This window comes from Elephas maximus, chromosome 3 (genome assembly GCF_024166365.1).
Source record: "Elephas maximus indicus isolate mEleMax1 chromosome 3, mEleMax1 primary haplotype, whole genome shotgun sequence".
Taxonomy (NCBI): Eukaryota; Metazoa; Chordata; class Mammalia; order Proboscidea; family Elephantidae; genus Elephas; species Elephas maximus.
Genome location: NC_064821.1, coordinates 112,692,168 through 112,719,710, shown reverse-complemented (window position 1 = coordinate 112,719,710; position 27,543 = coordinate 112,692,168). Strand labels below are relative to the sequence as shown.

The 27,543-nt window shown below is 39.2% G+C and overlaps 1 protein-coding gene across 1 annotated transcript; it reads right to left on the bottom strand.

Annotated features, from left to right (window-relative positions):
• Window positions 1-26,942, bottom strand: DYNLT5 (dynein light chain Tctex-type family member 5). Its single transcript, XM_049879524.1, has 5 exons — window positions 26,698-26,942; window positions 24,441-24,562; window positions 9,486-9,577; window positions 1,659-1,783; window positions 1-604 (listed from the first exon to the last, which is right to left on the bottom strand). The coding sequence occupies exons 2-5, from the start codon at window positions 24,554-24,556 to the stop codon at window positions 401-403; spliced, it is 537 nt and encodes a 178-aa protein (XP_049735481.1). The 5' UTR covers window positions 24,557-24,562; window positions 26,698-26,942; the 3' UTR covers window positions 1-400.
• Window positions 26,943-27,543: the final 601 nt, after the last annotated feature.

Below are 27,543 nucleotides of genomic sequence, written 5' to 3'. Positions count from 1 at the left end.
TGTCATATATTGGGCAGGGGATACAGCCATATTTAATAATAATAATAATAATAAAAACCTTATCTTCATTAAGGGATTATGCAGGAAATTCCAACTCTCTAATTAAGGAGTAATTTTAAAAATTAATTCCAAAAGCAATATTTAATAAGAATCTATGTCTGTGAAAAACCATCTGGAGAAACCAAAGCTTGTTTCCTGCTTTCGATAAACAGGATTCCTTCTGGAGCCACCCTCCTCTCCTACAATCCTTACAAGAGTTTAAAAAAGTCCAAAAGCTTCCGGTTGTTTGAAATATTAGTGTTGCTTCTTTCTCAAAGTTATGGGCAGGAAAACTTTTTGTATAAATAGAAACAATCTATTTCTTGATTAAAAAAAACCTAAGAACTAGATTTTTTTTCAGTCACTCAAAGTAAACCGCATAGACATCTGCAAGAGCAAAGAGAGAAGAATTTCTGAAAATATAAGATGAAAAAGTATCACTTTTAGGATCCCAGAGGCATCTGCTTCCAATATGTATGCTCTGACTGTTCAGTTGTCCAATGTGAACAAGCACAATTAGCTTATACCGTGGAATCATCAAGTCCTTGACCCGGGCTTTAATAACCTACCAATTTAAAAGGAAAAAAAAAAAAAGTCCCCATTTATCGTTTAGTCACATTGAAACTTAAAAATCTTAATCTGTGTCATATATATAAACCAAAAACCAAACACATTGCCATCGAGTCGATTCTAACTCTTAGTGACCCTATCAGGACAGAGTAGAACCACCCCATAGGGTTTCCAAGGAGCAGCTGGTGGATTCGAACTGCTGACCTTTTGGTTAGCAGACAAGCTCTTAACCACTACACCACCAGAGCTCCTTGTCATACAAGTAGTAGATTTAATTTTTTAAAAATTACACGTGCATTGTTGATTCTTTCAATAATTGTTGGTAGATCTGTAACTATGATTTCGTTCAAGCACTGTCCCCATCAGATTGAACATAAGGAACAAAATGATAGAGCAATAAGTCTACATTTTCTAAGGCGTATGAAAAATTCTAATCCAGAGCACCGAATTTAAAGGATTTATTAAATTCTTAGAAAACCTATGTTAAGATGGCTTCCCTTCAAAGAATGTTGGCCTTAGAGTTATATTGTCCGGTTCACTTCAAATTAAGGGGGCATACACAGGACTTTCCTGAAAATATGACTAATCATGAATGTTTATTAGATAATTTTGTATAAAAAAGAAAGAGAAAACCTAGATAAAGTGCTAGCTGTTTAGTTGATAAAAACAGAAATGTATTTAAAGACCACGATATCTTTATTTGATGGTACTGAAGGAGATAGTTGCTCCCTTAGTAAAGAGAAAATGATCATTAAAATATTGTATCTTCTACCATAAAGTTTTTTGAAAATGGGACAATTTCATACATTTTCTTTATAAAGTACATGCAGATGTTACACAAAACTGTCTCAGCCAAAGGTTTTCTCTCTCTCTCTCTCTCACACACATACAATGGGATATGACCTAATTAATAAATCTTTTCATAAAATATAAACATGCATTGTTCCTGCTACTGCAAATTAATTCCCTTCATCAAAAAGTAGGGGGCTGTTGTGCTTTCAGCAGATACTCTAGTTACAGTTAACACTTTGGGAAAATCACACATGTACCTCAGAAACTGTTTTAGTCATCTGTCTACAGAGCTCTGGTTCATATTCTTCCTCTTGCAGATAGTTAGTTAACACATCTTTCAAAATATGATTGACAGCAACCACAGGAAAATGTTTTGTAGGACCTGAAAACATACAGAATTTCTTTCAAGAAGTAATTTCAAACCACATCCACCCACCCTGTACGCTAATCAAGAGTACTGAAACATGAAGGGACATTTAACCTCCTGAGTGGTATCTATTTAGGGAAAAAAGTGGTCCTAATTAGGTTTCCAGTCAGGTTCTCTGGAGGGACAAGAAGATAATGGATTCATATATTTACTAGACTACCAAAAATATGTGTTCAGTACTGTTGAGGTTTGGCATTCAAAGTCTTCTCCTTCCTTGTTCCTACAGTTAGTGACCTACCTCAAAGTCTCAAGATCTTTCTAATTGGGTCTCCTGCTTTTTTGTCTCCCTCTCAGTGCAGCTCATTCTGCACACTGCACCCAAAGTGATCACTCTAAAGCCCAGATCTTACTGCATTATTCCTCTTCTTAACCCAACCTATAGCCTCATTGCTCCCTAAGCACGCTGCTCCAGTTTTCTGGATTCCACTGGGCTTTTAAAGGATGGAGTCCCTGGGTGGTGAAAATGGTTTACATGCCTGGTTGCTAACTGAAAGGTTGGAGGTTTGAGTTCACCCAGAAGTGCCTTGGAAGAAAGACCTAGTGATCTACTTCTGAAAATTAGGATTGAAAACTCTAGGGAGAACAGTTCTGTTCTGACACACATGTGGTCACCATGAGTCATGCTTGACTTCATGGCAACTGTGGGATTTCGTGTGTGTGTACGTATGTTCAAAGCATGCTGCGTGCCTTTGCTCTAGTTTTTCTTTTCAAATGGAACATTCTTCTCCATCTTGCTTGTCTGACAAGCATTTTTCAAGGTCACTTCAAATGTCTTCTGCTCCAGTTAGCCTTCTACTTCCCTTCAGGTTGAAACAATCACTCTCTTCTCTGTACTCCCAATACACTGGGTCCCCATTGCTACCCTGTCTCCTAATCCTCTTGATTATAGGAAGGCATACTTGTCTCTCTCCTCAGTGAACTAGTAAGCAGGGTTAGATTGTATTCTCCTGTTGCTAAAGGTATAAGAAATGTTCATTATATAATTTCTCAATATAAAGAGAATTACGTATTTTATAGGCACTTATCACAACACAAACAATGGCTACTTTTTGTTGAGCATTTTCTGTGTCAGGCACTATATTAAATACTTTATATTTATTACCTTACATAATCTCTCAATAAATTTGAAGTGAATCCTACTGCTGACTCCATTAAAAAATATACTTTTTAATTGAATATTAGCAAGATGACTAGGTGAATGCTTAAAAAGAATGAATTTTTAGAGGCTTATTAAATACATTGAGAAACTTTCCCAAGATCACACAGCAGTAGAGTGCAGATGGATATCCAGGTTTATTTAACTCAAGAGTCTATATTCACAGTCACATTTAGTCCATGTTCACAGCTGAAGTTTGAGATGGGTCTGCTGTTCCCTGAACTCCAGGAACCTTACCAGCACCTCTTGGGAGCATTAGCCTCATCGTCACTCTGGGTGCATGACCATGTCAATGTAATACACGTACATGTACCCAGGGTCTGGCAATCATTATTTGCAGAATTGATATGGATTAAGGAATGAGATCAAGAATTCTATCTAATTCTATTTTAATAGTTGTCAATATATTTTACTAAGTGTTCACTTTTTTTTTTTCCCACATATATATCAGTTTTATTGCCAGGTAAGAAATTCATATTAATATAGTGAATACATATGTTTACAAATAAACATTCTTAGAAAACAAACAAATGTTTTTTGTTTTTTTCTTCATTGTAGGAAGTATTATTGGTATCATAAACTCTGCAGTTGTTGACAAGTATTAATACAGGTTTACTTGCAGAACATATGGTTACTAAAATATTTGCACATAAAATATGCTCCATTTACACAAAAAAACTGGGGGGAGTTAGGTGGGGATGCCAGGCAGAGCCCAAGGAGGGTGGAGGCTTAGACACTTTGGGAGGGCAAAAAGAAGTCAGATGGTGGTCCCTTTGGGCTGAAAGTCAGAGGACAGTGAAAGGCAAGAAGTAGGGGCTGGTATGAGGGCATGGGATGGGGAGGGGAGTGTCTCTCTGCCTTGCTCAGGTTTCTTTCTTCTTGGTCTCCCCACTCTAGCTATAGGATCCTTTTCTTGGTACATGGCATAGACAATCCCATAGATCATCCCCTCCTTGAGTATCATGGGGTCTTTCTATTTTCCCTAGATGCCTAAGAATAAACAAACCTCCCCTGTCCAACCTCCACCCCGTTAGTTCAACTCCCAACACCAACTGGAAGATAACGAGGCTGCGCAGGGCTACCCTTCTTGGGTTGTTTTCACTGCTGTACCCAATTGACCAGGCTGTACCCTTGCTGCCAAAATTGTAACTGCAGACCCAAAGTAGCCAAGTTCAGTAGATGAAGTTCACTCAGAGGAGGAGGAGCATGGAGAAGAGAGAAAATACTGCAGATTCAGAAACCAAGAAAGCCCCTGAATCATGGTTGGGATAAGGATGAGATGAAGTGGGTTGAAGCAAGGGGCAAAGTTGGGCCAAAAGGGGTATTGGAATTACAGAATTTTGAGTTGGACGGAAACTTACAGATAAGCCAACCCAGTATTTCCTGAAGTGTAGGCTGCGTACCATTAGCGTATGTGGAAGGTGGGACAGGAATATACCTAGCACTAATTAAAAAAAAAAAAAAAAAAAATTATAAGTGTTTACTTTTAATGACTATATTTGTCAGGATTTAAGGAAACATATGGCATACTCAAGTTAGAATAATTCCAGAAGGCTTTAGTAAAAGAACTCTTCAGGGAGGTCCACCATCCATATATCAGTTTGTCATGCATGTTGCCATGATGCTGGAAGCTCTGCCACTGGTATTTCAAATACCAACACAATCACCCTGGTGGGCAGGGTTCAATGGAGTTTCCAGGCTAATACAGACTAGAAAGAAAGGCTTGATAATCTACTTTTGAAAATTAGCCAACGAAAACCTTACAGACCACAACAGAACACTATCTGACTCTTTCTTTGGACATGTCATGAGGAGGGATCAAACGCTGGAGGAGGACAACGCTGAAGCAGAGGGCCAGTGAGGGCGAGGGAGACCCTTGGTGAGATGGACTAGCACGACAGCTGCAACAATGGATTCAAACATGCTGAATCGTGAGGATGATGCAGGGCTGGGCAACATTTCACTGGGTTGTACATAAGGTTGTCAGTGGTCGGAGTTGACTTGATGGCAGCTATTTATTTATCTCTTAGAAAGGTCTGAGCAGGATGTAGGAAATCAGTTCTTGACTTCCAAAATAAGTTTCTGAAGGTACTTTCAGAGTCAACTGATGAAAATGCCAAAACTTTTTTTTGAGAGAATTTTTTCCCCCTTAGGAAGAAAAAATGTTTCTGAAAATCAAAAAGCAAAGACCTGAATGGTCAGGATGAAAAAACAAACAAAAAACTGTCCAAAAATGACTTAAAAGAGACTAAAGATCTGGTTATTTAACATATCTATACCTCAACTCCCACAAATTGGGATAATTATGAGAATTGCTATGTTGTAAGGATTAAATAAGATAAAATACTTAAAATTCTTACAATAGTGCTGGCCACACACACACGTAACAGTCGTTAGATATTTATTATTATTAATGTTGTTGCCACTATTGTTATTACCTCATTCTGAGGGAAGGGATAGGGGATGTTCCTTGTTGAGAAGGCAGCAGTGGGAGAGGATGTAAGCAGGGAGACAGTGAAGCCGCCACAGATGGAAGGGCCCCATGAGGTGGGCAGAGTCAACGCTGAGAGATTGACAGTTTTCTGTCCAAGGAAGTGTCCAATGATGCCTGAACACCTCATGGAAACCGAGCTCAATCATCTCTTTCTCTTCAACTTTAGGCTTTACTTTCCATCATGTTGGCCTCATTCTCAGGCAGACTATCTCAACGTGGCAGCAACCTGGTGATCACTGTCAGTGTTTTCAAAGATTTGGGTACTCCCATGAAGTACTCATTCTATAATTAATGAAAAAACCAAACCAAACCCATTGCTGTCAAGTCGATTATTACTCATAGTGATCTTTCAGAACAGAGAGTTTCCAAGGAGCACCTGGTGGATTTGAACTGCTGACCTTCTGGTTAGCAGCCGTAGCACTTAACCACTATACTACCATGATTTCCCCATAATTAATAGGTAATTTCATTGAATATCATGGGAGGCTTCTATTCTTCGTGATAAGGTAAAGTCTTAGAGTTAGTCACTTTCAGAAGTAACAGCATAATGAATAAAGAATCAATATAAATACATTACTTCATTTAATTGTCACAGCACTTTTCTAATGTACGGACTTCTATTTATAGACAAAAAACTGAGATTCAAGGATCCTGACTACGTTGCTCAAACATAATTTATCTAGGAATTCAAACTAGTATTCAAACTAAGATACATCAAATTCCACAGTCTGTACTTTCTCCTACATTTTTGTTTCAGTAATTACTTAATGAGAAAATGTAAATGGTGTTTTATTACAAGAAATACACTTTTCATTTTCCATTCTTTTTTTTTTTCTTTTGTTAATTATATTCAGGTTGCATCTCATTTTTTGGTGTCTTTATAATCAACAGCATGATTAAAAAAAAAAAACCACTGCTGGTTTGTTGATTCCACCGTCATGTGGATTCTGACTCATAGCAACCCTATAGGACAGAGTAGAACTGCCCCGTAGGGATTCCAAGGAATGGTTGGTAGATTTGAACTGCCAACCTTTTGGTTAGCAGCCATGGTGCTTAACTAGTGTGCCACAAGGGTTCCAATGGTAAATGGAGAAAAGATTGAGATTGTCAAGGATTTAATTCTACTTGGATCCACAATCAACGCCCGTGGAAGCAGCAGTCAAGAATTCAAAAGGCACATTGCATATTAGGCAAGTCTGCTGCAAAGGGTCCCTTTAAAGTGTTAAAAAGCAAATATGTTACTTTAAGGATGAAGGTGCACCTGACCCAAGCCATGGTGTTTTCGATAGCCTCATATGCATGGGAAAGCTGGGCAGCAAAGAAGGAAGACCAAAGAACTGATGCCTTTGAATTATGGTGCTGGCAAAGAATACTGAATATACCATGGACTGCCAGAAGAATGAACAAATCTGTCTTGGAAGAAGTACAGCCAGAAGGCTCCTTAAAAGCAACGATGGTGAGACTTTGTCTCATGTACTTTGGACATGTTATCAGGACAGACCAGTCCCTGGAGAAGGATATCATGCTTGGTAAAGTAGAGGGTCAGCGAAAAAGAGGAAGGCCCTCAATGAGATGGACTGACATGCTGACTGCAACAATGGGCTCAAACATAGCAACAACTGTGAGGGTGGTGCAGAACTGGTTTACGTAAGGTTGCTACGAGTCAAAACTGACTCCACAGCACCTAATAACAATAACATAATTATTCAGGTAAAGGGACAGCGAACATGTTAAGCATTTAAGATGCGTTTAACGATGCAAACATCATTGGACAGAATATGAAAATTAATTACACGTAAGAGTACTGACAATTGGCTACTTTTTTCTTCTTCACTCTGCTGGCCAGTATTGCATTGTGTGGACAGGGGAGAATCTTTACCAAAGGCCCACAAAGTGCCTATCACATGCAAAATAAAGCCAGAAACAAGAAGAAGTGGAAATACATTTTTAATTGAGTATTAAGATTAGTTGAATGGTTAAAAAAATGAAATTTTCAGGCATAAAAGACTAATTATAAAAGAATAATTCACAGAAACTTTTTGTAAGAAGGCAGATCGGCTTGACAGTAATGGGTTGCTTGTTGGTTATACTAAGATATTTCTAAAATTACTTTTCTAACTTGGCTCAACACTCAGCATTTCTAAAACTGATAAGACAATTTAGTTTATCTGAGAAAATAGTTTATGAAAATATATCCTAATGAAGAAGAAACACAGGGCATCACATTTTGACTGCTCTACATTGTTGCCATGTGACACAAACCCTTCTATCATGCATAGTCATAGGTACCAAATGGCTAATATTTTTTAGCTGCAGAAAAGAGAAAACCTGGCCCAAATGTGGCTTGCCTAACTGAAAAGCCTAACGGTAGTAGGCTGAATTTAGGACTCAAATGGTGACATCAGGATTTGATTGTTCTCTCTCAGTTCTGCCTTCCCCTATGCTGGCTTCTGTCTGGGGTTCTGTGTAAGAGCAAGGCAGCAGAAACTGCCAAACCCCAAATTCTTTCAAGTTTCAGGGCCTGATTTGCTTCTTCAACAGCCCAAACAACATTCCCTGAACTGAATCTCAAAGGCTTTGATTAGCTTGACCAGAGTTATATGCCATCCCAGAATCAGCCACTGTTCCATTTCTGAAGCCAGTGTTCACTCCACCAGAATGGTATGGACTCAAAGTGGTGAAGATGGTGGCAGTGGGGCTTCCTCAAAGAAAACTGGGTAAAGTTACCAGAAGGAGTATAAAAGTATATTGGGTAGTAGAAATAACAAATGTCCACCACAGGCACTCTGAAAATACCAGTAGATTGACTAATTATGGAGCCCTGTAATCCATGTAGTCTTGGGGATTACTGTAGAGAACTGGCTACAAGGTTTAATGGGATGTGTTGATGGTCTACAATTTTCTCTGGGTTAACTGGCCACAGATGGAACTACCTTGCCCCACAGGGTCTACCTTTGGTCCTTGGTAAGTCTCTGTGGAATTCTATATAGCAGTAATTATACATGGGTTCATATAATAGTGTGCCGGTTTGCATTTACAGAAAACAAGTAGATCTATGAGGAAACATGAATGGGAAAAGCTACTCGCCACAGACTCTGCCTCAGAGTATAGGGGCAGGTGCAAAGATCTTTGTTTTCAAAACCTCAGTGGTAAGGGATAAACATCTCTGTCGACAGGGGACCATGAATCATTTTCCTTGAAGTTTTGTTTTCCTCCACCTAACAACAATGTTGTTTGGTTTTATTGGATTAAACTTCAATGAACAGCTCTTTCCTTTAAGTCCAGTACATAGAGTGGCATCAGTCTACCAATTAACTCCACAGAATAACTCATAAACATCCAATGAACTTTTTAGTTCAGTAATACCCAATAAATGTCAGTGATGCCCAGTATTTAAGAAACACTGATAAAGAAAAGTAGTCATTGGGTATTGATCTCATTTTGCAGAGGAAGAAACTAAAGCAGCATCAAATCTCTTAATAAATTAAAGTCCCTTATTTTGTGCCAAGAGCCCTGGTGGCATAGTGGTTAACTGTTGGGCTGCTAACCAAAGGTCAGCAGTTCAAATCTACCAGCTGCTCCTTGGAAACCCTATGGGGCAGTTCTACTCTGTTCTATAAGGTGGCTACAAGTGGGAATCGACTTGACGGTAATGGGTATTTTGTGCCAGGAGCCTCTGGATGGTGCAAATGGATAAGCACTTGACTACTATCTGAAAGGTTGATGGTTTGAACCTACCCAGAGGTCCTCAGAAGAAAAGCTTGGAGATGTGCTTCTGAAAAGTCACAGCCTTGAAAATCCTATGGAGTATAGTGCTACTCTGCACAGATAAGGTTGCCACGAGTTGGAATTGTCTCAGTGGCAACTGGTTTGGTTTTTTTTTTGTTTTATTTTGTGTGAGGTTTGAAGACAATGTCAGGTTACCAAGGTTACCAATTATTATTTACATAAGCATCAGTCACCAAGTTAGAAGTTTTCAAACAGGAGTGAGTGGTAAAATAACAGACCCAACTGGTAGGTGTTTTCCATCTGAACTGTAAGGTGAGAGGCATCATCACGCTGGCTAGGTTCATCCATATAGGACACAGTACTCAGGGAGCTAAAAGCAAGGGAGAAAAAGAAAAGCTCAAAAGTTGTTACAATAATAACAACAAAATGTACTGTTGCTTTAGGCTAAAATGTCACAAAGATAAAGTTTTATCTAAGAACATTTTAGGGAAGTTCTAAGTAAATATCCCAGTAACATATTAAAAGTCTAAAACATTTTAGAGGTGGAAAAATTAAGACTGAGGTAAGTTACTTGGACCAGGTCTCGAGGTAGAGGCTGGAGCCCAGTATAGTACCTAGGTCATCTGATTATCTAGAAAGTGTTCTTTTAACAGAGGGTGTCGTGTCTATTAATGTTTGGTCTCTATCTATGGGGTCAGAGAGTACATGTTTCCAAAGCCATTGCCAATCTCGTCTCTATCACAGACACAAAGGCTCTCCCCAAAGGAGACAAACCACACAAAGAGGCCTTGGGAATATAGGAGGAAGCTTACCATGTTAGGAAAAAAACTCTTTGTATGTCTGGGGGCATACATATACCACGTACGTCACAAAAGCCCTTTGTAGAAAAAAGGAAATTGAGAAACTCATCTATATGGTGAGAAAAATCTCAATTCACCCAAACTATCGTAAATCGATAAGCATCAATCATCCTTTTCAACATTAAGAAAGGGGTTTGGTTTGGTTACCAAGGCAATATGAGCTTACCCAGGTGCTGAATAGGAGACCCAAGAAAAGAGGAACCCCTAATGTCCCTCAAGTGCTACTTAATTCAGAGGAAATTCAACTGTCACTAATGGCAGTCTCAGAACTTCCCACCCCCAATTCTCCCCACCTGTGAAAACAGAAGTTAAGCCAGATGTCATTTCAAAGGAGATAATATAATACTGTGTGTGTGTGTTCAGACAGGCCACTTTTCTCAATGGGCTATATTTTTGCTTTAATTTAACGAGAAAAGGAGAATTTGTTCCTAATCTTTAGGGATTGTTCCCCTCAACAAAGAGTTTAAAATACTCTCTTCTCAGTTGTATGGAATTAATGAATTTCTTACACATTGATAGTCTAAGAAAATCAGAGATCATCTACTTCAAAACTTTTTAAAAAATACAAAACAATTCACACGATAAATTAAAGTTTACCTGCCCAGCCCAAGAAAGCGATGTAAGAAATTATGGCTGCTCTTTCACCAAGCATTTCTGGATTAGTGTTTTAATCTTCATTCTTATAACACCTGCTTTCCTCATAATTTTCTGCTGCCCTTTGAAGTAGCAACCAACCTGTTTGGCTACACTGGCTACAGGTGTTGTGGGCAGTACCAAAGATGATAGCTTTTGCTTAGAAAACCCAACGTTGAATACCCTTAGAAAACCCCTGACGCTAAAACAAGCTGGTCTGCCTCAGTATTATACATGCTAGTTTTAACCTGCAAAACACTTTCCATCAATGATCTCATTTTGCCTTCCAAATATTCCTTGAAGTAAGTAAAGGAGTCATTATTCTACTCATTTCAGAGATAAGGGAAATGAGTAAAAGCAGACATAGATTTCAAGTATCCTATTTATCACTCAGGGGCAAAGTCTCACATATGGTCATATTTGACAGAATGCAAACAGGGGTCATGACTACCTGAAATAATTAGTTACTGCAGTTAAAATTTACCTGCACAAAAGTACAGAAGATATTGATAAAAACCCTATATCTTTTCTATTGAACATTATACTAAAAACTGATAGAAAAGCAAACAGAATTGGCTTAAAATTCAAACTAGCAGGAGCTAGAAGTCTAAGACAAGAAAGCAAATAAAAATTTTTAAAAACAGCCCACTATTGCTTTGTTCCCTGTTACTAAAGATTGATAATCAGTGCAATCATGACATCATTGCTACAAAACTGGTAATCATCATAAAATTCCATTTACCCATTGCCGTCCAGTAGATCCTGACTCATAGAGACCTTATAGGACAGAGTAGAACTGCCCCGTAGAGTTTCCAAGGAGTGCCTGGTGGATTTGAATTGCTGACCTTTTGGTTAGCAGCAGTAGCACTTAACCACTATGCCAAAAGGCAGCTTAAAAATTCTACTGGGTGAAGACTGGAGTGCAAATAAAAAGTTATACAGACTTTTTTTAAATTACTAAAGATGTTTTTGTTCAGTGTCTTTTTATTTCCACAACAATCACATAAACAATGAATACTCATTGTAAAAAATTCAAAACATACAGAAAGTATAAAAAAGGAAGCAAAAACACACAAAGGATTACTAACCACAATAACAGAACATGAAGCTTGGAGTTTGTGGAGAGGAGATGGGACTTTGGGGAGTAAGGTTCAGATATTTTGTGCTGGAAATCTGGTGACCCTTATTGTGCTGAGGGAAAATATTTGGCTAGTCTGCTGCCTTCTGTACTTTGGAAGGCTGACCATGCATTGCCCAAGGCTATAACTTCATGGAAAACAGTAGGAAAATTTTACTTGTTAAAAACCCCAAACATATATATAGTATATACACATGTTTTTTTAAACAGTGCTTTAATTTTTACTGAGATGTATGGCAACGCCCACATTAGAACGGGATGGGTTGGAAAAAGGTCGAGAGAGAGGAATAAAAAAAAAGAATAGGCTGAAAAAGGGGGACAGACCTGGAATTGGCAAAGCTCTATTGCGGAGGACAGACCTGGAATTGGCAAAGCTCCTGTGCACTGGGTGTAGAAATAGCTGGGTGAAATCAGTCTAAAGTAACAAAAGTAACACACTCTCATTGGACCTGGCTGATATCAGAAGGCATAATAATTTTCAAAAGTGAAACTTCCCATGATAACTCAATAGCCTGTGATCTGATTACATAGAAAGGAGGCAAAAACAGGGGGAAAAAAACCAAAAAGCAGTTGGAGTATGTTTATTCGTTCAGGAAATTCAGTTTTCAAAGAAACACCTTGCAAGTTTGCTTGGTGACCAATCCCTGAATTGCATAGCTTTATCATTACAAGGCACATAATAGCGTCATGACTGTTAAAGACAATAATTTCACTTAAATCTCAGTAGCAACCGTTGCGGGGGGCGGGGGGGGGGGGGACTCGTTGCCATTGAGTCAATTCCAACTCATAGGGACCCTACAGCAATAAAACCAAAAAACCAAACCCATTGTCATGGAGCCGATTTCTACTCATAGTGACCCTCTAGGACAGAGGAGAACTGCCCCACAGACTTTCCAAGGAGTGCCTGGTGGATTTGAACCGCCAACCTCTTGGTTAGCAGCCGTGGCACTTAACCACTGTGCCAGCAGGGTCTCCACTGTAGCAATAAGAAATACTACCTAATTGTTACTGAGAACTCATTTCCAGCCATTTTCACTGCAGCTCCAGGAAGAGAGAATATCTGAATGCATAATTGGCCTGGGAGCCATTAAAGCAGTAGATTAAGACGGTCAGAATATCATTTCTTTCTATTTCAAACTATGAAATGCTGAGAATGAGCATGTTTGAGATGGTATTATTCATGTATACCTTTTTTTTTTTCCCAACCCCGAGGGCTCTTAACTAAAGTGATGTGCTGCCTCCCAGTGGACATACTGCAGAGCGCCACAGAGGAAAAAGGTAGGCTTCAGGGTATAAATTTGTAAGTTTCTTCTTCCATTCTTTTCTTCATTCTTTCAACAACTTTTATTGCCCACAATGTGGAGGGCAAAGTGGAAAGTACTGGTAATCCAAAGAAAAATTAGAGAGAGCCTCTGTGCTTGAGACACACGATGTAGAATGCGAGATAAAACATGCACCTAAACTTCCCACCTTAGGAACTTCCCACCTAAGGGCGTCTATGGATATTTTTATGAATGTCATGCTTAAGAGCCAAAGCATACCAACTGCTTGCCTGTCAGCAGATGGCAGTGGCTGTCTAGTAAGGTATGTTAGCTTTGTGTTCATTTAGCTTATAGCAAGCTTGATGGATTTTTATGTAGTTTTCAGGTATTTTACTCACATCACTAACCCCATATTACTAGTAAAAGGAAGCTTATAGTGGAAACAAATGTCATGATAATTTCCAAAAACAAAAGAGGAAAGAAAATGACAAATGACATGTGTTCTTGAGGGATACATTTTTAAGAGGAGGAGTTATTCTGAAAGACAAAGAATGAACCATGCAACTTGTGAAAAGTACAGGTATGACTTGACACTCTGATGTGATCGAAGATAGTCAAGGGAAGGTGACTGACAAAATAGAATAATGTTGAGTGTGTGGAGAGAGAATCAGAGTTAGTATTCAAAGCCCGTTGAACTAATCCTGCAGAAGAAGGAGAGATGATAGGTAAAGGGCCGCTGATGAAACTTCTGTGGCAGCTCCTGGATGAATGAATAAGTTCAAATCTCCTTTAGCCTCAGCAATCATCAGAGGTGAGGCTGCCAGTGTGGGTGCCGCAGTTGCCTCTACAACGCTGTGGGGATCATCAAGGAGGAGCATGACCTATCTCCACAGATTTCCAACACAAACGAAAGTGTTCTTTTTGGAAAAAGATGCGCAATGTTTTAGCAAGGAGGCAAAGAGTGTACCTTGCTTTAAACTTTCGAATACGCACTTTTCATTTGCTGTCAATGTATTTTATGTCTGTAGCATGAAATCCCTTAACTTAATGGATATGCATACTTGTGAGCCGAACCTGTTTGTAAGCAAAATAAGTTGCTTGTTCAGGATTAATATAATACAATAATATATTATTAATTCATTCGGCAGTCAACAAATATTTATGGAGTTACTACTGTGTGCCAGACATTATTCCAGGTTCTTCGGCTACAATAATTAAATAATACAAAACTAAGGTCTGTCCTCATGGAACTTAGATTCTGGTGAGAGGAGACAGATAATAGACAAGAGACTTAAATAAATTATCTGTTGTGATAGAAGTGATTAATGATATGGGACAAAGGAAAAGTAGAACAGGTTAAGGGAACTTTGAAATGGGTAGGGGGACAGGGTGCCTCCACGAGCAAAGAATTGCAGGATGTGAAGGAGTGAGCTATGTGGATCTCTGAGGAAAGAGTATTCCAGGGAAAGAGAAAAGCTCATGCAAAGCTTTGAGACATGAGCCTGCCTGGTGTGTTTAAGGAAGTTCATTAGAGACAGAGTAGCCAGACCAGAGGAAACACACGGGAGGGTAGAAGATGAGGTTACAAAGCTCTCAGATAGCTTTGTAGGCCATTGTAAAAACTTTGGCTTTTACTCTAATAAAGTGGGAAACTATAGGGAGTTTTGAGCAGAGGAATTGCAGGACACAACTTCCATTTTATGATGATCACTTCAACTGCTGTGTTGAGAACAGGCTTTAGGCAGGCACGGGTAAAGCAGGGAGACCAGCTAGAAAGCTACTGGAGTAATCCGGGTAAGAGATGATGGTGGCTTGGGCCAAGATGGTAGCAGGGGAAATAGTAAGAATTCGTCAGATTCTGAATATATTTTCAAAGTAGAAGCAAAATAATGTCCTGATGAATGGTAAGGAGGTGAAAAAGAGCTATGAGCATGATGTTCGAGATGTATATTCGGTGTTCAAATGAAAGCACAATTTTTTTTTAGGTGCTATGGAGTCTATTTCAGTTCATACTGACCCCATGTGACAGAGCAGAACTGCTCCATAGGGTTTTCTAGGCTGTAAACTTTACGGGATCTCCTGGATGGGTTCAAACCACCAACCTTTCGGTTAGCACCCTAGCACTTAACCAGGACTCCTTGAAAGGACAATAGGTACTTAGATCTATGAGTCTGGGATTTGGGAGGGAAGCATGGGGTGGAGATGTAAATTCCAAGTGAGTTTGGCCATCTCTTCATATTCTGCTTAGTCATTTGGGCTTCACTTCTATAAATTGCTATTTATCTCCTTTGACTATTTTTTCAATCACTTTCCTGTTTGTAATTGTTAATATGCAAGACTTTTAAGAAATATATACCTTCTACTGATCTATATTTTTAAAAAGTCTTACATATTAACAATAATTAAAAAAAAAAACAGGAAAATGATTCTACTGGATCTATCCCCCACACGTCTGTCAGTTTGTCATAGTGTGGGGGCTTGCAAGTTGCTGTGATACTGGAAGCTATGCCACTGGTATTCAAATACCAGCAAGGTCACCCATGGTGGACAGGTTTCAACTGAGCTTGCAGACTAAAACAGACTAGGAAGAAGGACCCGGCAGTCTACTTCTGAAAAGAATTAGCCAGTGAAAACCGTATGAATAGTGGCAGAACATTATCTGATATAGTGTCCGAAGATGTGCCCTCCAGGTTGAAAGGCACTCAAAACACGACTGGGGAAGAGCTGCCTCCTCAAAGTACAGTTGACCTTAATGATGTGGTTGGAGTTAAGCTTTCAAGACCTTCATTTGCTAATGTGGCACGACTCAAAACAAGAAGAAGCTGCTGCAAACATCCATTAATAACCAGAACCAAGATTGTATGAAGTATGAATCTAGGAAAATTAGAAATCATCAAAAATGAAATGGAATGTGTAAACATCAATATTCTAGGCATTAGTGAGCTGAAATGGACTGGTATTGACCATTCTGAATCAGACAATCATACGGTCTACTATACATTCATTGTCAAAAAGAACATTTCAAAATCTATCCTGAAATACAAAGCTGTCAGTGATAGGATAACATGCATACACCAACAAGGAAGACCAGTTAATACGACTATTATTCAAATTTATGCACCAATCACTAAGGCCAAAGATGAAGAAATTGAAGATTTTTACCAGCTTTTGTAGTCTGAAATTGATTGAACATGCAGTTTAGGATGCATTGATAATTACTGGTGATTGAAATGTGAAAGCTGGAAACAAAGAAGGTTTACTGGTTGGAAAATATGGCCTTGGTGATAGAAATGATGCCAGAGATTGCATGATAGAATTTTGCAAGACGGATGACTTCATTGCGAATACCTTTTTTTACCAACATAAATGGTGACTATTCATGTGGACCTCACCAGATGGAACACCCAGGAATCAAATCGACTATATCTATGGAAAGAGATGATGGAAAAGCTCAATATCATCAGTCAGAACAAGGCCAGGTGCTGACTGCAGAACAGACCATCAATTGTTCACATGCTAGTTCAAGTTGAAACTGAAGAAAATTAAAACAAGTCCACGAGAGCCAAAGTATGACATTGAGTATATCCCTCCTGAATTTAGAGACCATCTTAAGAATAGATTTGACGTGTTGCACACTAACGACTGAAGACCAGACGAGTTGTGGGATGACATCAAGGACATCATCCATGAAGAAAGCAAAAGGTCATTAAAAAGACAGGAAGGAAAGAAAAGACCAAAATGGATGTCAGAAGAGACTCTGAAACTTGCTCTTGAATGTCAGGTAGCTAAAGCGCAAGGAAGAAATGATGAAGTAAAAGAGTTGGACAGAAGATTTCAAAGGGCAGCTTGAGAAGACAAAGTAAAGTATTATAATGAAATGTGCAAAGACCTGGAGATAGAAAACCAAAAGGGAAGAACATTTCTCAAGTTGAAAGAACTGAAGAAAAAATCCAAATCTCAAGTTGCAATTGTGAAGGATTCAACAGGGAAAATATCAAATGACATAGGAAGAATTAAAAGAAAATGGAAGAAATACACAGAGTCACTATACTGAAAATAATTAATGCATGTTCAACCATTTTAGGAGGTAGCATATGATCAGGAATCAATGGTACTGAAGGAAGAAGTCCAAAGTGCACTGAAGATACTGGCGAAAAACAAGGCTCCAGGAATTGACGGAATATCAACTGAGATGTTTCAACAAATGGATGCAGTGCTGGAAGTGCTCACTCGTCTATGCCAAGAAATTTGGAAGACAGCTACCTGACCAACTGACTGGAAGAGATTCATATTTATGCCTATTCCCAAGAAAAGTAATCCAATCAAATGCAGAAATTATTGAACAATATCATTAATATCACACGCAAGTAAAATTTTGCTGAAGGTCATGCAAAAGCAGCTGCAGCAGTATATTGACAGGGAAGTGCCAGAAATTCAAGCTGGATTCAGAAGAGGATGTGCAACCAGGGATATATCATTGCTGATGCCAGGTGGATCCTGGCTGAAAGCAGAGAATACGAGAAAGATGTTTATCTGGGTTTACTGACTATGAAAGGCATTTGACTGTGTGCATCATAACAAATTATGGATGACATTGTGAAAATTGGGAACTCCAGAACACTTAATTGTGCTCATGAGGAACCTGTACATAGACCAAGAAGCAGTCTTTCGAACAGAACAAGGGGATACTGCATGGTTTAAAGTGAGGAAAGGTGTGAATCAGGGTTGTATCCTTTCACCATACCTATTCAATCTGTATGCTGAGCAAATAAACTAAGAAGCTAGACTATATGAAGAACGTGGCATCAGTACTGGAGGAAGACTCGTGAACAACTTGCATTCTCCAGATGACATAAGTTTACTTGTTGAAAGTGAAGAGGACTAGAAGCACTTACTGATGAAGATCAAAGACCACAGCCTTCAGTATGGATTACACCTCAACATGAAGAAAACAAAAATCCTCACAACTGGACCAATAAGCAACACCATGATAGGACCAATAAACAACATCATGATAAAAGGAGAAAAGATTGAAATTGTCAAGCATTTCATTTTTCTTGGATTCACAATCCACACCTATGGAAGCAGCAGTCAAGAAACCAAAAGATGCACTGCATTGGGCAAATCTGCTGCAAAAGACCTCTTTAAAATGTTGAAAAGCAAAGACGTAACCTTGAAGACTAAGGTGCACCTGGCCCAAGCCATGGTGTTTTCAATCACCTCATATGCATGTGAAATCTGTACAATGAATAAGGAAGACCAAAGAAGAATTGATGCCTTTGAATTGTGGTACTGGCAAAGTATATTGAATACACCATTGAGTGCTCAAAGAATGAACAAGTCTGTCTTGGAAGAATGCAACCAGAGTGCTCCTTGGAAGGGAAGATGGCAAGACTTCATCTCATGTACTTTGGACATGTTATCAGGAGGGACCAGTCACTGGAGAAGAACATCATGCTTGGTAATGTAGAGGGTCACTTAAAAAGAGCAAGACCCTCAACGAGACAGACTGACACAGTGGCTGCAACAATGGGCTCAAACATAGCAAGGGTTATGAGGATGGCACAGGACTGGGCAGTGTTTTGTTCTGTTGTATTTAGAGTTGCTGTGAGTTGGAACTAAGTCGACATCACCTAACAACAACAACAACATTTTTGTATAATCCTGGATCTATTTCCATCTGAGGTTTCTACATGTTCCATTCCTGTTACAGTTTATACATTTATAATATTTATAAATAAAAATTATAATATTTTTATTTAGTATGACTGTGGTATATCTTAATATCTGACAGGTAAGTCCTCCCTCTCTGCTAATTTTTTAAAATGAATTTTGTCACTTGGAACTCTTTTCTTGTTTGTAAAGTTTAGAATTACTTTGTAGGGTTTCTCAAAAAGTACATATGAATTTTGAGTGAAATGCACTGAATTTGTAAATTAATTTGAGGAGCGCTGATATCTTTATTGTGTAGTTTCAACCACGTATTATCTCTACTAATTCAAATATTCCTTTATGTGAATTCTTTCATGACCTGGATGACACACTCACCCAAAAGTTTTAACAAAGACAACTGTGAGAGGTTATATCCAAAGATGGTCCATGTGGCATTATTTATCTTGGCAGGGAATGAAAGACAATGTAGATGTCTGGGAATGGATGAGAAAATGCATGATGGGAAGATATTAAGGAATACTATGTAGCAGTAAGAAGCAAAGAGGTAGATATCTATAGCTACATGAGTACGCGTAAAAAACGAAAAGTTTAATGAGCTATATGAGATTAAGAAAACAGAATGAGATTTATATCAAAACACCATTTTTATCAGTTAAAAACACACATATCTTTGTTCAGTACCTAAACATGTATATTCTTGTAACATATGTAGTATTGTTTGTGTATATTGGAGTGGGCAACCACTGGGGGAGGGGAATGGAAGTTAAAATGGGGAAGAAGGGGGATAATCAGATACATAAGAGAAAGCCTTGCCCATACTGGTTATAATGATGGGCTATTAAATGAGGAATTCTTTTAACTCAAATCTGCTTCTAATGATCGTTATTTATTTATATGACTTTGTGGTATATCTTGATATCGGACAGGGTAAGTGGTTCCTCTCTGCTCATTTTTCAGAATTAACTTAGTTACTTGGAACTCTTGTTAAAAGTTAAATAGGAATGGGAATAATAAAATAATAAAAATATCTTCTTTAACCCAGAGTATTTTTTAGAAGAATTATATGGCTACTGTATGTGAAATGGCTTAGTAACCAATAAAGTATAATACAATGTTAGTTATTATTGTGGTTTAATTTGAGAACATGGCTATTTCTGTTTTCCCAAGCATATCTCTTTTGGGGGGATTCTGATCTTGTTGGGAGCTTTAGTTAGATTTAGATGACAACATAATTTACCCCCCTAGTAGCTCTGATCTACTAACCTCTAGTCTTATCCTTCAGGTATAGAAATGACAGAACAGGCCTGGCAAAGTCTTTTTTAACTGAACATAAGTGGCTCACAATAGTGTAGACTGGAATCATAGAATAAATCCATCATATTTAAAATTACTTGTTTGCCTGCTATATTGGAAACCCTGGTGGTGTAGTGGTTAAGTGCTATGGCTGCTAACCAAGAGGTCAGAGTTCAAATCTGCCAGGCGCTCCTTGGGAACTCTATGGGGCAGTTCTACTCTGTCCTATAGGGTCGCCATGAGTCAGAATCAACTCGATGGCATTGGGTTTTGGTTTGGGGTTTTGGCCTGCTATATTATAAGCACCATGAGGGCAGGATTGTTTCTGTGTGGTTCACCACCTAGCAGCGTGCCTGCAATGTAATCATTGCTCAATAAATCTTTATTTTTGAAGGAAGTAATGAATGTAATCCTTTCCATGCTGGTCACTCTTAGTGGAAAAACCTAGCCTACTGTGACAAAGCTACTAAGTAGCTCCCAGTTTACTTGAAAAATGAGCTTTTCCAGGTTAAAGCCCTGGAGTTATTCATCTTTATATGTGTAACATGTGGCACAATAATTGGCACACAGCAGAAGCTCAATAAATGCTGAATAAGTGAAAGAAGTACATACAGCATGGCCTAATGAGTGTGTGTGTTAGATACCATTAGATATCAACTGAAAATTGTGGTAATATTATGTCACAGTAATTTTTGTTTGAGGCAAAAAAGACTCTTCAGTCCCCAACCTTAGGCCTGAGCTACTAGTTGAATTACTGGCCTCAGAGATAATAAACCTGGATATCATGTCACGTTATATGACATGGGAAAGTAACTTAACCTCATGGTTTCTGTTTCCATTTTCAAGAACATGAGAGTAGCACATCTGTTTAATACTGTTTAATACTGTTTAATGTCTGCCAAAGGCTGACCTTCCACCAAGGAAGACGTCATTGTAAACACCTGCTCTTATCTCATGGCTGGGAAACAGAAGGTTCTGGTGAATGAAGAGAACAGCTTCATTAACGAAAGTTACACGTGGGTTACCAATTTTCAGGAAATGAGAATACTTGGTAAACAAAAGCCCAACTTGCCACTTGCTAATTCTGCAGCATTGGGGCTACGGAATTAGCCTCTCTAAACTTCCATTTCTTCATTTCTAAAATGAAGATGACAATTAGTATCTATCTTATAGAGCAGGGGTTGGCAAAACTTTTCTATAAAAGGACAAATACCAAATATTTTTGTCTTTGTGGGCCATATGGTCTCTATTGCAACTACCCAGCTCTGCTGTTGTAGTGTGAAAGAAGCCAGAAGCAATACGTTAAGGAACAGGCATGGCTGTCTTCCAAGAAGATTTTATTGATGGATTCTGAAATTTAAATTTCATATAATTTTCACATGTCACAAAATATCATTCTCCTCTTGAATTTTTTCCAATCATGTACAAACCATGCTTATCTAACAGACCATAAAATAAGAGGTAGTAGGTTGGATCTGGCCTTTGGGATGTAGTTTGCCAAGTTCTGTGACAGAGCTTCTATGAGGAATAAATGAGGTCCATAGTAAAGGCTCAATAAATATTAGCTATTATTACTATTTTTATTATTATAAATTACTTAAGTGAAAAAATCCTCAAAATTCAGAATTAGAAATGAAGTATGATGACAACTGTGTGGGTATAGAAAGAAATATGTCTACATGTTAATAGTTACAAGATCCAGCTCAAGAAAAATTATATTATAATAAAACTATAAATAAGAAGACCTAATTCTGAAAACTGTCAACAATAATTATATTGGATAGAAGTCCATTCTTCCACAATTCAGAAGGTACTTCAGACATCCGTGATACCCAGGGATCACATTAAGCATTAGTTCCTACTGTAGAAGACTGTAGACATAGACGTGTAACCTTCAAGGAGGAACTTATCTGATCTCACACTACACCCAAGAACTGCTTTCAAAGTAGGTCTATCCCCTACTCTTTCTTGCATTCCTTATCAGTGTGTTTACTGCTATAAAGGCAAATACGTCCACAGTCTGATGGGAGAAGTAGGTAAGAAAATAGCCAAACACAGTACCCCAGAGAAGGGGAGAGCAGAAGGAGCGGAAAGGATGGGCATCCAACCGAACCTGGAGATGGAGGTGGTTGTAGTCGGGTAGTTAGAGAGAGGTTCCTAGAGATGAAAAGACGGAGTTAAATTCTCAGGGAAATGAAGAAGGAAGCCAATAAGAAGAACATTCCAGGCAAGGGAGGGAGTATGCGGCAGTGGCTAGAGGCAAGACAGAGCACTGAAGAATACGGTAGCTGAGTATACTGTCAGAGGGTAGGATGCAAGACAGCAGTAGGGAAGGTGTTGCCAAAGAAGCAGCAGGAGTCCGAGGACCCTGCATGCCATACTCCTGATTTGGGACATTATACCAGTCATTAAATCAAGTTGACTTGCGAGCCTCACTTTTCTCATAGTAAAATGGGAAGAATGATGTGTACCTAGTAGGATTAACGCTGAGAGATTCAATGAGATAAAGTATATATATAGGTCCTCAGTGCATTTCAGATACACGCTTGAAACTATTGAGAGTTATCTTTTCAAAAAATTGTTTCCATATGATTTTCAAATGAAAGGGGTATGCTTTTCCATAAAACACTGCAATTTTAAAACAATGCCTGCATTTAATAGCCAGTAAGTTTCAGAATTAATCTGTTAGGTGAAGACTCATTTCATGAAGGAGAATCAATTGTCAAGTTTGATTCCAGACACGAGGAGACAATGGAAAGCAAGTATGGGCTAGAGCTGGGGAGGCGGCTCTCTAAATAGCCTTTACATTGCAGAGTTGCTAGTTAAGAAAAAAAGTACAAACAGATGATTCTGAACAATTTGTTTGAGAGGCCAAATTTCTAACTTTGGAATATATCAAAACAATGGTAATTTAAATGGATCTGTTAATAAAAGATTCGGTCATGAAAAATCTATCCTAGTGAGTATTCTTGTTACTTTTATATTTATACTTCATCAACATTAAGTTGAAAAAGAGGAATCTCTTGTTCTTCAGATTTGATCAAATTGATTCTATAAGACTTTCCAATTTGTTTTTGAGAAGGAGGAGGTACATGAAAATTATGCAAGTAGGGATGATAGTTTAGTCTTTGGATGAGAGCATATTTTTTAAAAATCATGGGAATATGATTTATGTCAGATTATTATCATAAATATTTTCTTGAAAAAGTAAGCTGGATTTTAGCTAACAATTATTTTAAGATAATTTAAAAAAATTAATTTTAAATATTGGAAATAACAGCCAGAATGGTTTAGGGTCAGAAGCAAAAAAAAAAAAATTACATAGGTTAATTATTCTCCCAGCTATACTTCTGACATATGCTGAGGTTGCTACTCATTTATATTGTTTCCCATCAAAAAAAGAGGAAGATTCTACTTATAATCCACAAACTTCCAGGGTTGGAAAGTGCAATTGTTAAAAAGTACACTGACAGACTCTGGGAACAGAAAGAGTTTTGTTTCAGAACTCTCATGTATATTTCTTTTCTTCCAATCTCTGTTCCACAGGACACACTAGCTTCTGCTTCCCAACCACCAGGAGTAAGATGCCCCACCCTTCAATCCTGTGGAAACTATTAAGAAGGGAAGTCTTTTATATAAGTTAATTGTCCTGTGTGGCAGATAATTGTTTTGTTATCTTCCCAGGGGCAGTAAAAAGAAATGTTATGAAGGTATTAAAAATTGATTAATCTCTTTTGGAGAACAAATGCAATATGTAGCAATAGCCAAAAAATGTGTTTATATCCTTTTCACCTACCAGTTAATTATACTTTTGAGAAGCAACCAAGCAGATACTTATTATTTAATGCAAATCAAACAGACCAACCAGCCAGTGGGAACAAACTTAAAATGCCCAGTAATTGGGGAATGGCTAGCTAACTCATGAATTACATTCTAAAAATATGCAGCCATTTAAAAGAATATGAACAAAGATTTTGAAAATACAAAATTTGTATGCAATAATGGTAAGTGCATTGTATATGCATATATTTATTATAAAAATATAAAAAGCATATAATATAAAGGAGAAGAATTCATGAAACATGTAAAGAGTAGCTGGTCTACATTGCTTGTGATGTTTCTTTTAAATAGTTTTTTTTTTTTGGTAAAGTCTTCGAAATAGTAAAAATGCTGCTAGGATCAGCATATCACTTATACTTTCTTATTCTCTTTCTCTCTCTTTTTTAATAGGGCCCCAAAACATGACCTGAACCTTGTACTTGTCCATTTCTCCATTTTTATATCCCAAAGGAAATGATCCCTCCCTCCCCATAAACATTATGAAGCTGTTTATTCAATAATTGAATTCAAATTGCTAGACATTCAGTTACTCACTCTTTGGTGCGCCGAGGAAGTTCCTTCTGCCAGAATTCATGACTACTTAGAGAAGACATACTCCCTCTTTTCTTTAATGAATGGGCTGCTCTGTCTTTGGTGATGTCTGACATCATCACGGCCTATGGTAGATTTTTGGAAAATAGTAAAAGAAAGACATGAAAACATTTCAGTATAACAGAGTCAAATGTCCAAGTGAAATACACACACTTTTCCTACCATTTTTGAATGTGGAAGTCACGTTTCCCCAAGAGTGATTTACAGTAGATGTTGTTATTTTGGCCAGTGTTAACTGGAAATACAATAACTGGTAACTTATTTATGCAATTACAGACTCAATTCACATCAGTAGATATTAGGCTGTAACAAAAATGTTTAACTGGAGAAGAGGGAGAAAGTCGTTGAGGAAAGACAGTTGTTATCCCACACCAGAAACCAGTATTTTTTATTGGCCCACACACTTCATATTGATAAAAGTTTTGCTCAATAACATTTGTTGCTGTTTCTTAAAAAAATAAAGTTAAATGTCTTCCCTAAAAGATTCCACCCCAAGTAACAGTGTTATTTACTTTATAAAGAGAAAATGGAACTTTTAAGTAAGTAATTTATGGGAAAACCCACCTTTTCTCACAAATGTTTGTTAAAAAGCTGGTAAAATGAAAAAACAAACAGACCAAACCCATTGCCATCCAGTTGATTCTGACTCATAGCGACCCTACAGGACAGAGTACAACTGCCCCATAGGGTTTCCAAAGAGGCTGGTGGATCTGAACTGCCAGCCTTTTAGTTAGCAGCTGAGCTCTTAACCATTGCGCTACCAGACCTCCAAAAAAAACAAAATGCTGGTAGTGGGGATGAATTTCCCATAATTTAGACTGTAACTATAATGCCGTTTTGCCTACACACAAATTTAGACATTCATTTAGACTTTTTCGTAATTTGTAAATCTGAGATCCTTAACAAGGAGACACTGTGGTAGGCGTTAAAACAGAGTCCCTGCTCTCAAGGAGCTGGTAACTGAGTACTGGGTAGGGTAGACAAGAACACAATGGTGTGATAAGCATCTTGACAAAAAGAATTCAGTTGCTATCAAGTCAATTCTGACTTCTGGTGAACCACGTGTGTCAGAGTAGAACTGCGCTCCATTGGGTTTTCAATGGCTGGTTTTTCAGAAGTACATCACCAAGTTTTCCTTCCAAGTTGCCTCTGGTGTACTTGAACCTCCAATCTTTCAGTTAGCAGCCAAGCTGCTGCACTCCCCAGGACTCCAGTGTCTGGGCAGAGACAGGTAAAGGGTACTGCAGGACACACAAATGGGGCAGATGTGTGCTGGGGAGGGGGCAGAGTTTGTGTGTGTCTATATATGTCAGCAGCTCTGTGCATATGTCTGCGCGTTTGAATGTGGAAGTCATACACTCACATGTGTGTACCTGTAAGTGTGTACATGTCTCTGTGTGTGTGCCTGTGTGTAGGAGTCTGTGTGAGTGGTTGTGTGCCTCTCTGTGTGAACCTGTTTGCGTGAATATCTGTGTGAGTTTGTGTGTGAGCATCTCTGTGTGTGTGTGTGCCTGTGTGTGAGAGTATGTCTGTGTAGGTATGAGTATGTGCCTGTTTGAGTGTGTACACCTGTGTATATGACTGTGTGTCTCTAAGTGAGTATGAGTGTGTGCTTGTGTGTATGTCTGCATGGGTGAGAAGGTATGTGTCTATGTGTGTGCAGCTACCTAGTTGATGAAGAAGGTGGGGAGAGACACACTGAGCCTGATTCAGTGGGTCATTCAAGTTCTGCTGGAAAGTCACTGAGACATTGGCCTTCTTAGCTGTTTCCAAAACACCTCCGGCCTTCTCTCCACCCCATCCCCCAACCCCAAACAAGAAAAGCCAGAGCTGGAGCCTGGAGAAACCCAGGGGGTGAGGTGGCCCTGCAGGACGTTAAGAAGAGGGCACAGAACTCTCGCTGCTCGGCTCCAAGAGCACACCAGGCTAGCCTGCACTGCAGTGGGCATCACCCTATAAGCCCAGACATACAGGTGGGAAAGGACGCCAAAGATCGGGTCCCACTTTCAGTTCCCAAATTTGAGGCCAATTTTTCTTATTTGCTGTGGGGAGAAGTAAAGCGGCGAGTGTTTAAGGCCAAGGCAGGCCATTCTCAGCGCAGGGCTGCTCCCCCTCCCAGCCTCCCCGACCCCAGAGTTGGTCGTGGTCTCCCTTTCCCCTCCCCTCCAGCCCCGACGCGCTACGAAGAGGATGCCCTCACCTACTCACGGCAACAGCGTGGGTGCCTGCGCCAAGGGCCTCTGGGACCTCCGGCTCATCCACTGCTGGCACTAGGGTGCAGCGCTGCTCCCACCTCCCCAGACCTCTTTCGGTCCGCGGCCGCCTGCGCACGCTCTCTCCGCTCCGCCGCGGGTCTCCTTGGTGACTTCCTCAAACAGCGCCCTCAGCCCGCCCTGGCTGGACTTGGCCTGTGCGTGGTCCTCTGAGCCGCCCCACAGATGTAAAGGATCTCATCACCACTGGCCGGAGGTGTCACCCTGAGCCCCGCTGCGCCCTCGTGTGGCCGTGAGCTGAAGAGGCGTCATTTATCTTATAGCGAGGAGGTCATCTTGAGACTCAAGACGTGGGCCCCTAGGACCCCTCACCCGGTCCACTTTCTGAAAGATGTCTGAGATAGGAGTGGGAAATGCTGCTGTTTCTTGGGACAGGAAACTCGAGGCACAGAAAGAAAGGAAAGCGACTCCTTCCCTTCCCTGGCCGCCTAACGCTGCTTTCCGCCACTCCTCTCCAAAGCACAGAAGGTTGGTAGAAGGATCATTTATTGAGAGCTTACATGTTTTTTTTACATGTACCAGATACTGGCAAGCAGTTTTAGTTTTATTTAGTCATCCCAACAACTCTATCTAAAAAGGATTATTCTCCCTTTACAGATTTAGAAAATTGAGATTCTAAGAAGTTAAATAATATGCTGGGCCCCCCTGGAACTCAGAGTTTCCACTCCTGTGCATTACTATCAGGGTTCCCTCCCTCCATAACACTTTCCTTAATAAGACTGGGCAACTCATTAAAGAAGCTTTGGAGCAGAAGCTGTTTGAGGTTGAGCACC

Excerpts from the sequence above, each read along its gene's own strand:
- DYNLT5 (XM_049879524.1), bottom strand. The coding sequence starts at position 24,556 with ATGATGTCAGACATCACCAAAGACAGAGCAGCCCATTCATTAAAGAAA. Across the intron at positions 1,784-9,485 it reads GGAAAACACCTACCAGTTGG|GTCCTACAAAACATTTTCCT; the intron begins GTCTGTTATTTT and ends GTATGTTTTCAG. Across the intron at positions 605-1,658 it reads TGACTAAAACAGTTTCTGAG|GTTATTAAAGCCCGGGTCAA; the intron begins GTACATGTGTGA and ends TTAAATTGGTAG.